The sequence below is a fragment of the Emys orbicularis genome, chromosome 9, assembly GCF_028017835.1.
Source record: "Emys orbicularis isolate rEmyOrb1 chromosome 9, rEmyOrb1.hap1, whole genome shotgun sequence".
Taxonomy (NCBI): domain Eukaryota; kingdom Metazoa; phylum Chordata; order Testudines; family Emydidae; genus Emys; species Emys orbicularis.
This window is the reverse complement of record NC_088691.1, coordinates 107070619-107084277: the sequence shown is the minus strand read 5'-3', so window position 1 is coordinate 107084277 and position 13659 is coordinate 107070619. Positions and strand designations below refer to the sequence as shown.

The 13659-nt window shown below is 49.9% G+C and overlaps 1 protein-coding gene across 1 annotated transcript in view; it reads left to right on the top strand.

Annotated features, from left to right (window-relative positions):
- The window catches only part of ACADVL (acyl-CoA dehydrogenase very long chain), a 39708-nt gene that overhangs the window by 14323 nt on the left and 11726 nt on the right, over positions 1 to 13659 (top strand). Inside the window, exons 9-11 of the mRNA XM_065410876.1 lie at positions 1424 to 1622; positions 2601 to 2705; positions 4461 to 4547. Coding sequence (XP_065266948.1) covers positions 1424 to 1622; positions 2601 to 2705; positions 4461 to 4547 — 391 coding nt within the window. The remainder of the gene's footprint in view (positions 1 to 1423; positions 1623 to 2600; positions 2706 to 4460; positions 4548 to 13659) is intronic.

Below are 13659 nucleotides of genomic sequence, written 5' to 3'. Positions count from 1 at the left end.
GGCATAAATGCATATATGGCAAAGTAAAGTAACCACATAACAGTGTTTAGCCCATTGGGTCATCTTCAGCCCATGCATTATGCTTTTCCGGGATGATGGGTAAACATCCTCCCCATAAAAAGACAAAAAGTGGGGGAATGTAGCAGGAAGAGAGCCTGAGACATGAGCCCTTGTATCAGAGGCCTGGGCTAAAGTAGCAGTCAAAACTTTGCTGAGATAAAGCAAAATCAGGCTGTGAGCTAGAGGCTGGCCTTGCTTGCAGAATCTGGCAAGAACAGGACTGATATTGCAAAAACACACATTCCTAAGAGGCGCTGGGCACAAAGCACTCACACAAACACATTCCAGAAGGGTGGTACCAGAACACCTTGATACCAACACATTTCCTAAAGATAACAGGAGCACAACAGGACTTGTCCAGATTTGGGGCCTTAGCTTACTTAGCTGCATATGTTGGTTAGTCTTTTAGACATTGTTATGGGCATACATGTATTGATGGTCTGGTAGAGTCTGCAGGATCCTAGTACCGTGCTGTTGACAATAAACATGGCAGGGTGCCTTCGTACCTTAACGGTTCACTTGAGGTCTGCTGTGCCAGCTGTCTGTGCAGAGCTGGGATAGCACACTGGGATAACACACACATGCAGCCGAACATCTGACCACACCATCCTGCCATGCCAAATGCCATGCCTGATCCTGGAGGGACTCAGCACCTTCTAGGGTCAAGCACCATCAGGTGGGACTTTAACCAGGGATGCTATAATGATTATCCAGCCATCTATCAGGTGCTGAAGTCCTTGGATGTGCTTTCCAGGTCTCTAGCCACAAGAGGGTGCTAGACCATTATGCTCACGCACCACTTTCACTTTCTATTTATAACAAAATATAATCCATGTTCCTTTAAACTTCCCTCTGCTGAGCGATTTGCTACAATGAGTATGACAAACTAGGAGAGAAGTGTTGGCATTACAGTGCTTGAGGTTATGCAGCTACATGGTCTGGCATAGGGTACAAGGTAACCGTTCCAGAGCCTTTAGAAAGACGCAATGGTTATTTAATGTATTTTATGTTTAAACTGCTCCCTGTTTCTATAGAAGACATTGTGTTAACATTTTATTTGCACACAGAATTACCACACGTAAACGTGCACTGACCTTTGCACACTGCCAGGTTTTATTACGTGTAGAGCAAGTAACTTGGATCCTACCAGGAGCTGAGTCCCCTCAACTTCCATTGACTTCACTGTGAGTTAGAGGGCACTTGGCCCTTTGCAGGGTCAGGGCCAGGGTATACAGGTACCAGCATGCATGTGAGAATGCTTGTTTGCATGCACAGATACAGAAACTGCACATGCGGCTAGGTGTGCATGTCCAAAGGTCTCAGTCAGGTTGAGGCCATCTCTGGGTTTTTTCTGTTTGGTCAGTGGCCCCCCGGAGAAGAAGATGGGGATCAAGTGTTCCAATACAGCTGAAGTGCACTTTGATAACGTGAAGGTGCCAGCAGAAAATCTGCTTGGGGAGCTCGGAAAAGGCTTCATGGTCGCCATGAACATACTGAACAACGGGCGCTTTGGGATGGCCTCTGCCCTTTCAGGCACCATGCGTGGAGTGATCGTCAAAGCTGTACGTTCTTGTTCTTTACACAGGAGTAGATAGTGCGGAAGGTTTGTGCAGGGCAATTGAAAAGGGACTGTCCAGCTGTCCCACATGTTAGCAGAGCGTAGTCAGTGAGACGCAGTGGTCAGTTATTCTGTGAGACATCCCCGTGGTGCATCGGCTCTGGGAAACCCATATTACATGTGCATCCAGAGAGAGAGACAGGAGCTGACGCTGGAAGATCTAACAGGTCAAATATCTGCATTTAGACAAATAGAATTACAGTTAAATTACAGTCTCTGTTTAATTTTAAGCATGTGTGTGGTCCTGATGGCTTCAGTGGGATTCTCCACATGCTTGTAAGACTTGTCCAGATTTGGGGCCTTAGCTTACTTAGCTGCATATGTTGGTTAGTCTTTTAGACAGAAATTCTTCTTGTTCTCTCTGTGTAATGGGATAAGATTGGGCTAAGGCTCGGGATCTGGGACTGGAGTTAAGTTGATGGCTGAGCTTACAAGATCCTTTGAATTAACTTGGTGGCATTTCTGATTGGATGTAATGTGATACCTTTGGAACGCTGTATCCAATTGATTGCAAAATGTCAAATTTTTCTAGGCATCACTGGGCAGAACCCTATTGATTTTGGTGGAAATTGGAAAACCCGAAAGGGGGAAATGGAATATACACAGAGTCCCTGGCATGGGGGAGTGAATGGGAGGGTTGCAGTGAGTCCCTGAACTAGAGGGGGTAGGAGGGTGGCACACAGGGATCTTGTGGAGGTGGGAGAGATGCCGGGGGGCCCTGGGGTGTGCAGCAAGCTCGGCTGACACAAGCTACATAGGGCGCGACCTCGTAGTATAGATATTCCTATAAACATCAGTTAACTTGATTTTGTTTAAAATTGAAATATATGGCCAAATCCTGCAGCTCAGACACAGACAAAATTCCACTTGTCTGCGTTACATTAGCTTCTTGTTGTGATCACGGGCTCTTGTGTAACACCAGGTTGATCATGCTGCTAATCGTAAGCAGTTTGGAGACAAGATCAGCAACTATGGGGCTATTCAGGAGAAGATTGCACGGATGGCCATGCTGCACTATGTTACCGAGGTGAGAAATTCTTCTTGATTGCAGGGTCAAGACCATGGTCAACAACTCCATTGCACAGGCACAGCAGGACTTTCAGGGTAAAGCGTGTCTGTTCAGGAGACAGGGCGTTCTGCGGGGCTGGTCCCAGACTCTGGAATGAACTCCACCATGGCCTAAGAACCATCCCAAACCTCCCCCCTTCCTTCTCAAGCCCCAGGCACATTATCTGACCTGCCTTCTCTGATATAAACACAGAGCAGTGTTGTCATATAAATAAACACAACGAAAAAACAAAACAGTCCACTGCACACCCAGGTCTCCCCCTGGGGACTGGATGAGAGATAGTGACCCACACTTGATATTAGATGTTATTTAATGCATGAGTGGATGGCCCTCAGATACTACGGTGATGCAGATGGTACAAAAATCTATATCAAATAGAACAGATTTTACCTGCTGCCATCCCAGTTTGTGCTGGTGTCCTATCTCATAGGCTGAGCTGGCAGGCGGGGTTGGTTCAGTGTTTGGATGAGACTTCCAGGTGTTGCTGGCAAATCACTGGGCAGCCCTTATTTCTCTGGGCTTGATTCTGTGCTTGCCTACACTACTGTAAAGTGGGAGTCATGCCATAAAGACTCTGGCATAAAGCTGGCGTGAAACCCATGTGCATTTGGGAAGAATCAGGCCCTCTGACTCTGAGCCAGTGTCCCAGAGTGGTATTGGGAGCGCTGTGCTGAGTTTTGGCAATGTTCCCATAGACCGGTTCATAGGAGTGGGGCTGTATAACCCCAGCACCCCGGCCAAATTCCAGCTTGAGTAATTCCATGCTGCCTGCAGCTCTGGCCCTTTAAAATTCCTCCTGTCCTGCAGGTTGAAAGCAGCCTTGGGTTTACAAAAAACAAGCAACCCCAATCCTCCCAAAAACACACAAACAAAACACCCCTTTCCTCTCCCACCCTTACCAAAAGCCAGCCATCAATCCAGGAACTCAGAATTCCAGGGAATTCACCCTGCAGGAGAGGAGGAACTTCAATGGGCAAGGACTGTATCTCTCTCTCTCTCTCTCTCTCCAGTATCACCTGGAACATGCATATTGCATTTTCCCCTAATTGTTGTGGCCTTTTGCTGAGCTGGCAGTAGCTGTGTGCCCCCTCGGGCAGTTGTGTGCTAGCCTTGGGTGCAGCAGGCTGCAGGATTACTAGCAGCAGTCTCTGTTGTGAGCTGGTGACGTGACTGTGAGTAAATGAAAGCCAGTGGCGCTCTGCTGGTTTTCACCTGCTGAGGAGCAGCCCTGGTGGTATTGCAGCAGTGCCCAGCTGCCCCAGGCAGGATCTGGTCCCCGTGAGCATGGTGCTGTCTGAGCACTTAGGAAGGCCTGCCCCAGTGTTTACAGTCTAATTGGAAATAAGGTAGAACAAATGAGTGTAATATCCCGCTTCCCGCACATACCACCACATCTTCCTGCCCCTCAGCCTGCCCTTCACTGGCTGCCTGGCTTCTCGTGTGCAGGGCAGGGAATTGGGCTGAGGGGGGATGGAAGGAGGAGAGGGTAGTGCCCTTATGAATCAGGTCAGAATGGGCCTTATGCCTGCAGGGGACAGCATGGAAAGGATAGATTTTGAGATGCGACCTCTGATGGGCAGTGCCCACTGCAGAAGAGAGGGAGAGGATGGAGCCGAGCCAAGCCAGGCCCTCCATACAGCATACCCTGGGGCGTGGGATGGTGTCTTTGGCACATACACTGTAACCAAAGGCAAATGGCTGGTTTCCCTTCAGTCGATGGCCTACGTGGTGAGCGCCAACATGGACATGAAGGTGCCCGATTACAAGCTCGAAGCTTCAATCAGCAAGATTTTTGCCTCGGTAAGTGTGTTTGATTCCCAGCGCGAGATGTCTCTGCGAGGAGGGGTCAGAGCAAGCGTGGCCTGTCTGTGTTGGGCTCATGCTGCCCCGTTGCTGAGCAGTAGCAGGTATCAGGGCTTTGCCACGTCAGTGTCCCACTGGAAGGGAAAGGCGTGCTGCAGAGGCAAGGTATTCTCTCCTCCCAGGTGGCACTGCACCCCAGGGATTGCACCCTCAGGAACCCCAGCTGAGGCATCAACCCTGGAGCCAGAGAGCAGCTCCCTCCCGGACTGCGATCGGCCTCTCCTGCTTCCAGCAGGCGGCCTGTTCCTGTCCCACCCTTCTCCTGGAAGATCCCTCCGCCCCAAACCACCCGGTTCTCACTGCTGGACAATGCAAAGGGAGTCTGCTCAGGCAGGTGTGACTAAGCAGTGTCCACTGGAGCTGGCTTCCCTACAAGTCTCTATCCAGACCAGGCTGTTTCCCGCAGCATTGGCTGCGTTGACTGCCCGGCTACTGCCGCAGTGCCGTGCTGTAGCAGCTCTTGTTCTGCTGCTGACTCCACCCAGCAATTCAGTGCCTGCAGTTCTTCGCTGAGTGATTGCATGTGGCCAGGCCACATCAGGTGTCTGCACACCCAGTGCGCTGAAGCTGGAGAACTTTTTCCCCGAGTGGTACCTGTCAGGGCGGCATATGCAACCGCTGCACGCTCCTGCTACCAGCTGATGGTATAAAGGGGCAGAGCCGCCCCGACCCCCCCTTCAGTTCTTCCTCACCACCCATGGTCGGTAGGGGCGCATGTGTGCCTGCTTGCACAATCTTCCCTTTTCCTCTGAGAGAAGTGTGTAAAGTGATGTAAATAGTTCGGCTGTTGGTTAGATAATGGCTCATTTCAGTCCATTTTCTGTTGGGTTTTCAGACTTGTAGTTAGCCCTGTCCACGCGTGGTGCTGGGGCATGCCGAGGTCCCCGGGTGTTAAACAATGTTCTGGCTGTAATAAGTCTCTGTCTGTCCGTGACCCTCACGACCGGTGGCTGAAGGGTTTGGGGGAGGGCCATGTTCGGGGCAGGTGCCTGATTTGTAGGGGGTTCAAAATTAGGACCAAACCATTTCAGGAGGTGAGACTTTGTTGTGTTCTGATGCAAGCTGACTTGTGTCCTCCCTCCAAGCCCTGCTGCTTGGCACACAGTCCCTGGGCTCTACTCCATCATGGGGTGACCGCCAGACGTCTCCGTTATCCCTCCTCAGAGGTTCAGAAGGGAGGCATTGTTCTTCCTCCCCAGGACCCGACAAGAAGCTGAATCCTGTGACCCACATGCCTCTAAGCCTAACAGATCTTCCTCATCAGGGAGCTCTTTGACTCTGGTACCATCCTCTGTGCTATTGGGACCAACTCCTTGGCCTGGGCTATCTGTATCGTCTGCACGCCAGCACACGGCTACACATGCCATCCTCGACACCCACAACAGCCTGTATGCAGCAGCTAGAGACTTGCTTTGGTCATTGGTAGCAGCTACTTCTTCACAAGCTCCGGAACTGTCTACATCATCAGTGAGGTACCATTCGATTCCGGCTTCAGTGCGGCAAACGTCGGTACCTACGATGAGCAGCTGCAACTCAAACGCTTGGTACTCTCCCAGGGTCAGCCACCCTGCTGTCCCACTACTGCCACATCCAGCCACAAGTCCCAGTCACCTGCACCACGGAGTACTGTGCCTCCAAGGAATCTTATGCATCCCAGTCCTATTATAGGAGATCTCATAATTCTCTATCCTCCTTGTAGTGATCCAGATCTTGGTACTGGGGCTCTCTCAGGGCAGGTCTAGAGACAAGAGGCCATGGGCTACTTTTCACTGGGGCACCAGGACTTATCTGTGGGCCCTCTGGAACGTGTGGAGCACGCCATCCACTTTCCATACTTCTCCGGGACCTCACTTGTCTAAGTCACCTCTGAGACAAGGAGAAATGTCTGGAGAAATGTCTTACATACTTCAGGACCTGGTAGAGTAGCTCTACTGATTAATTAAGCCATCCTGGAGCCTCCAAAAATTATATGGCAAACACTAGGATCGCTTCCTCCCACTGCCCAGAGAACAGATACCAAGTGCCATTCCAAGGTCATGAACATTTCTATTCTCACCCTACCCTGGGCTCGGTGGTGGCTGCAGTCAGTGAGAAATCACGCCAAGGTCATGCCAAATCCACCTCAAAATAATGGCTCCAAAAAACTCTTTCACTGCAAAATCTTTTTGGAAGAAACCTTTATGCAATGTCAGGGTTACAGATCAGGAGAATAAATTACCAGGCTCTCCTGGCCAGATACAGTTTCCCAGTCTCTGGTAACAGGGCTAACTTTATTGACAAACTGCCAGAAGAGGTTAGACAGGAATATTGAGCCATGATTAACAAGGGTTTTCTGGTAGCCAGAACTTCCCATCAAGCCATCTTGAATAGGCTGAGGCTAGAGTTATGGCATCTGTGCCTATGATGTGACGCTCTTCATGGCTGCAAGCATCTGGGATTCCAGCGGAGATCCAACCGACAACTGAGGATCTCCTGTTTAAGGGCCCTAATTTGTTTACAGGGAAAGCCAATGAAGTGCTGCATTCCCTAAAAGATTCTAGGGCAGCCCTTAAATCACTGGGAAGGAACCTTCAGGCACTTTCCTCCTCAGACAACCCAGTGGTGCCATTTTACCCTCAGAGGCAGCCTGATGAAGCAGAGATGACATAAATTCCACAGGACAAGGCCACCTCCTCCTCCATCTGCTTCGACTTCATCAAGACAGTGTTCGACCTCTCAGCAGCTTGTTGGACTTCTTAGTTGAGGCCAGAGTACCACTGCGTCTGGATCTCATCTCTCCTATCACTCCCTTTGGCAGCAGGTTATCCCATTTCCTAGCTGATTGGACCCATATTTCAGTCAGTCGCTGGATACCGAGCACGGTGGAACTAGGATATTCCCTGCAGTTTGTCTCTATTCCCCCTACCTAGCCAGGGTACCTAGATACCCAGCCCCAGTCCCTTTTCAGGGGCCAATCTCACAAGACTTTTCTTATCCAAGAAATACCGTCTGGTTTACAGTTGGGAGCCAGAGAAGTCCCTCCTCAACACTGGGGGAAGGGATTCTATTCCAATTACTTCTGAGAGAAGACTCAAACCTATTTTGCACCTGCAAAACATAAACAAATACATAAAGAGATAAAATTTCCCCATGTAAGTCTAGCCTCTGTTATCCATCTCTAGATCCCAATGACTGGTTTGCCGCTCTTGACTTGACTGATTTCCACACGGCCATCCACCAGAGCCGCAGGAGGAAGGTTCATCATGGCCAACATTCATTATTCGTTCACTGTCCTGCCTTTCAGTCCATCTTCAGCCCTGTGAGTCTTTTCAAAGTGCATGGCCCTGGCGACAGCATATCTCAGAAAGCCAGATGTCCAGGAATTCCTGTACCTGGATGACTGGTTGATTCAGGGACATCAACGAGATCCAGAGACGCTTTCGTTCTGGCAAGGATAAGTGAGTACTCATCCCTGTGCAGAAAATCAGGCTTATTGGGGCAGATCTAGACTCGACTTCAGCAAGAGCACCCTTGTGCCTGGCCAGAGTCCAAGCAATACAGGACCTCTGTGCAGACCTCAAAGCCCATCCTTGCACAACAGGAAGGAATTGCCTGAGACTTCTGGGGCACAGGGCAGCTTGCATACATGACTCAGCATGGCAGCCTTTGCATCACAGAGGCATGCACGGCGGGTGAAGTCAGTCTACTGACCATCTCGTCATCCATTGGACATGCTGACTCACATACCTGCAAGCGTCTTGTCATCCCTAGATTGGTGGGTGGACCCTGCCAATGTATGCAAAGGGTTTCCTTTCTCCTCGACTCTGTCCTCCATGACATTGGTCACAAATGCTTCATCCCTGGGGTGGGGATCCTACCTAGGAGACCGTCAGACTCAGGGTCTTTGGTCAGATCAAGAACTCTCTTTCCACAGAAATGTTCCGGAACTACAAGCTATTCACATGGCGTGTCAAGCCTTCCTTCCACACATCAAGGAATGTACGGTAGAGGTCCTCATGGACAACACTGCTGCTGTGTTCTGTGTGAACAGGCAGGGGGGTGCCAAGTGGGATCGCCTTTGCCCAGAGGCTGTAGATCTATGGGGGTTTGAGGATTGCATCAAAAATACAATCACACTCAAAGCTTCACACCTACCAGGTGTTCAGAACTGCCTGGCAGATCATCTCTGCAGATCATTCAGCAGGAATCACAAGTGGTCCCTTAGACCGACATTGCAAGATCCATCTTTCAGTCGTGGGGGTACCAGAAATAGATGTCTTGGTTACTCATCTGAACAGGAAGTGTCACCTGTTTTGTTCCAGAGCAGGTCACAGCCCAGGATCTATATCAGATGATTTCCTGCTGTCATGGAAGGACAAGCTACTATATGCTTTTAATCCTGTCCCTCTGATTCCAAGAGTGTTATGCAAACTCGGGCAGGAGCACACCTTTGTAATCCTCATCCGCAGCCACCCCTGCCTTCCCCTTATCTCATCAGTTATTCTTTGAACCTCCCTCCCTCATTCCTTCTGGCCTTGTCACTCATTCTTTTCAAGGCCTTCCTTCTACATGCTAGTCGGGGCCTTTCTTCATAGCACAGATATTTCCTTAACCAAACTTAAGGTAACGCCAACTCTTTAATGTCATATTTATCCTACAGCTGTTGCAGGCTCTAATGGTTCCACCTTTTGAACCTATGGCTCCACATTCCTTGCTCCATCTTTCCATGAAAGCATCATTCCTGGTGCTTCTGCCAGCAGGGTAGCAGAGCAGCGTGCGTTAGGTGCTGACCCTCCAGATGTAGTTTTCTATACAGATGAGGTTGATTTGCATCATAGAATCATAGAATATCAGGGTTGGAAGGGACCTCAGGAGGTCATCTAGTCCAACCCCCTGCTCAAAGCAGGACCAATTCCCAACTAAATCATCCCAGCCAGGGCTTTGTCAAGCCGGGCCTTAAAAACCTCCAAGGAAGGAGACTCCACCACCTCCCTAGGTAACGCATTCCAGTGCTTCACCACCCTCCTAGTGAAATAGTGTTTCCTAATATCCAACCTAGACCTCCCCCACTGCAACTTGAGACCATTGCTCCTTGTTCTGTCATCTGCCACCATTGAGAACAGCCGAGTTCCATCCTCTTTGGAACCCCCCTTCAGGTAGTTGAAGGCTGCTATCAAATCCCCCCTGATTCTTCTCTTCTGGAGACTAAACAATCCCAGTTCCCTCAGCCTCTCCTCATAAGTCATGCGCTCCAGACCCCTAATCATTTTTGTTGCCCTCCGCTGGACTCTTTCCAATTTTTCCACATCCTTCTTGTAGTGTGGGGCCCAAAACTGGACACAGTACTCCAGATGAGGCCTCACCAATGTCGAATAAAGGGGAACGATCACGTCCCTCGATCTGCTGGCAATGCCCCTACTTATACAGCCCAAAATGCCATTAGCCTTCTTGGCAACAAGAGCACACTGTTGACTCATATCCAGCTTCTCGTCCACTGTGACCCCTAGGTCCTTTTCTGCAGAACTGCTACCTAGCCATTCGGTCCCTAGTCTGTAGCTGTGCATGGGATTCTTCCGTCCTAAGTGCAGGACTCTGCACTTGTCCTTGTTGAACCTCATCAGGTTTCTTTTGGCCCAATCCTCTAATTTGTCTAGGTCCCTCTGTATCCGATCCCTACCCTCTAGTGTATCTACCACACCTCCTAGTTTAGTGTCATCGGCAAACTTGCTGAGAGTGCAGTCCACACCATCCTCCAGATCATTAATAAAGATATTAAACAAAACCGGCCCCAGGACCGACCCTTGGGGCACTCCGCTTGAAACTGGCTGCCAACTAGACATGGAGCCATTGATCACTACCCGTTGAGCCCGACGATCTAGCCAGGTTTCTATCCACCTTACAGTCCATTCATCCAGCCCATACTTCTTTAACTTGGCAGCAAGAATACTGTGGGAGACCGTATCAAAAGCTTTGCTAAAGTCAAGGAATAACACGTCCACTGCTTTCCCCTCATCCACAGAGCCAGTTATCTCATCATAGAAGGCAATTAGGTTAGTCAGGCACGACTTCCCCTTGGTGAATCCATGCTGACTGTTCCTGATCACTTTCCTCTCCTCTAAGTGTTTCATAATTGATTCGTTGAGGATCTGCTCCATGATTTTTCCAGGGACTGAGGTGAGGCTGACTGGCCTGTAGTTCCCCGGATCCTCCTCCTTCCCTTTTTTAAAGATGGGCACTACATTAGCCTTTTTCCAGTCATCTGGGACCTCCCCCAATCGCCATGAGTTTTCAAAAATAATGGCTAATGGCTCTGCAATCTCATCCGCCAACTCCTTTAGCACCCTCGGATGCAGCGCATCCGGCCCCATGGACTTGTGCACGTCCAGTTTTTCTAAATAGTCCCGAACCACTTCTTTCTCCACAGAGGGCTGGTCACCTTCTCCCCATATTGTGCTGCCCAGTGCAGCAGTCTGGGAGCTGATCTTGTTTGTGAAGACAGAGGCAAAAAAAATCATTGAGTACATTAGCTTTTTCCACATCCTCGGTCACTAGGTTGCCTCCCTCATTCAGTAAGGGTCCCACACTTTCCTTGACTTTCTTCTTGTTGCTAACATACCTGAAGAAACCCTTCTTGTTACTCTTAACATCTCTTGCTAGCTGCAACTCCAAGTGTGATTTGGCCTTCCTGATTTCACTCCTGCATGCCTGAGCAATATTTTTATACTCCTCCCTGGTCATTTGTCCAATCTTCCACTTCTTGTAAGCTTCTTTTTTGCGTTTAAGATCAGCAAGGATTTCACTGTTTAGCCAAGCTGTTCGCCTGCCATATTTACTATTCTTTCTACACATCGGGATGGTTTGTTCCTGCAACCGCAATAAGGATTCTTTAAAATACAGCCAGCTCTCCTGGACCCCTTTGCCCTTCATGTTATTCTCCCAGGGGATCCTGCCCATCTGTTCCCTGAGGGAGTCAAAGTCTGCTTTTCTGAAGTCCAGGGTCCGTATTCTGCTGCTCTCCTTTCTTCCTTGTGTCAGGATCCTGAACTCGACCATCTCATGGTCACTGCCTCCCAGGTTCCCATCCACTTTTGCTTCCCCTACTAATTCTTCCCTGTTTGTGAGCAGCAGGTCAAGAAAAGCTCTGCCCCTAGTTGGTTCCTCCAGCACTTGCACCAGGAAATTGTCCCCTACACTTTCCAAAAACTTCCTGGATTGTCTGTGCACCGCTGTATTGCTCTCCCAGCAGATATCAGGGTGATTAAAGTCTCCCATGAGAACCAGGGCCTGCGATCTAGCAACTTCTGCTAGTTGCCAGAAGAAAGCCTCGTCCACCTCATCCCCCTGGTCTGGTGGTCTATAGCAGCCTCCGACCACGACATCACCCTTGTTGCTCACACTTCTCAACTTTATCCAGAGACACTCAGGTTTTTCTGCAGTTTCATACCGGAGCTCTGAGCAGTCATACTCCTCTCTTACATACAACGCAACTCCCCCACCTTTTCTGCCCTGCCTGTCCTTCCTGAACAGTTTATATCCATCCATGATAGTACTCCAGTCATGTGAGTTATCCCACCAAGTCTCTGTTATTCCAATCGCATCATAGTTCCCTGACTGTGCCAGGACTTCCAGTTCTCCCTGCTTGTTTCCCAGGCTTCTTGCATTTGTGTATAGGCACTTAAGATAACTCACTGATCGTCCCTCTTTCTCAGTATGAGACAGGAGTCCTCCCCTCTTGCGCTCTCCTGCTTGTGCTTCCTCCCAGGATCCCATTTCCCCACTTACCTCAGGGCTTTGGTCTCCTTCCCCCGGTGAACCTTGTTTAAAGCCCTCCTCACTAGGTTAGCCTGCCTGCTGGCGAAGATGCTCTTCCCTCTCTTCGTTAGGTGGAGCCCGTCCCTACCCAGCACTCCTCCTTCTTGGAACACCATCCCATGGTCGAAGAATCCAAAGCCTTCTCTCAGACACCACCTGCGTAGCCATTCGTTGACTTCCACGATTCGACGGTCTCTACCCAGGCCTTTTCCTTGCACAGGGAGGATGGACGAGAACACCACTTGCGCCTCAAACTCCTTTATCCTTCTTCCCAGAGCCACGTAGTCTGCAGTGATCCGCTCAAGGTCATTCTTGGCAGTATCATTGGTGCCCACGTGGAGAAGCAGGAAGGGGTAGCGATCCGAGGGCTTGATGAGTCTCGGCAGTCTCTCCGTCACATCGTGTATCCTAGCTCCTGGCAAGCAGCAGACCTCTCGGTTTTTCCGGTCGGGGCGGCAGATAGATGACTCAGTCCCCCTGAGGAGGGAGTCCCCGACCACCACCACCCTCCTCCTCCTCTTGGGAGTGGTGGTCGTGGAACCCCCATCCCTAGGACAGTGCATATCATGCCTTCCAATCGGTGGAGTCTCCTTCTGCTCCCTTCCCTCAGATGGGTCATCTACTCCACTCTCCGCATTAGTACCTGTAGAGAGAACATGGAAACGATTGCTCACCTGTATCTCCATTGCTGGTACATGGACGCTCCTCTTTCTCCTTCTGGAGGTCACATGCTTCCAAACTTCTTCATCATCCGTCTGTCCCTGCTGCGCCTGCTCTGAATCTTCAGAACATTGTGGCCGTAGAAGCATCTCCTGACGTCTGTCCAGGAAATCTTCATTTTCCCTTATGCAACGCAGAGTCGATACTAGTTTCTCCAGACCTCGAACCTTCTCTTCCAATATGGAGACCAGCTTGCACTTTGTACAGACAAAGTCGCTTCTGTCCTGTGGAAGAAAGACAAACATGGCACAACCTGTGCAGGTTACAACAGCTGATTGCTCACCTTCCATATCCCCTTCCTCTTAAGAGCTTCCTCAGCTGTTGCAGTACCTAGTCAGAGAAACCTGCAGATGAAAGCCTCAGTGAGCTCTCTCCAGGCAAACTCCCTCTGTTAGCCTCTGCTGTTCGCCGCTCAGCTGGTTCGCTGCTGACTGCCCTTATATACCAGTCAGGCCCACCTGGAACAAAGCACTCCCAATTCACACTTTTCAAACAAACAAGCAAGCAATCAAGCACACGGTCAAACTGACAAACTGTC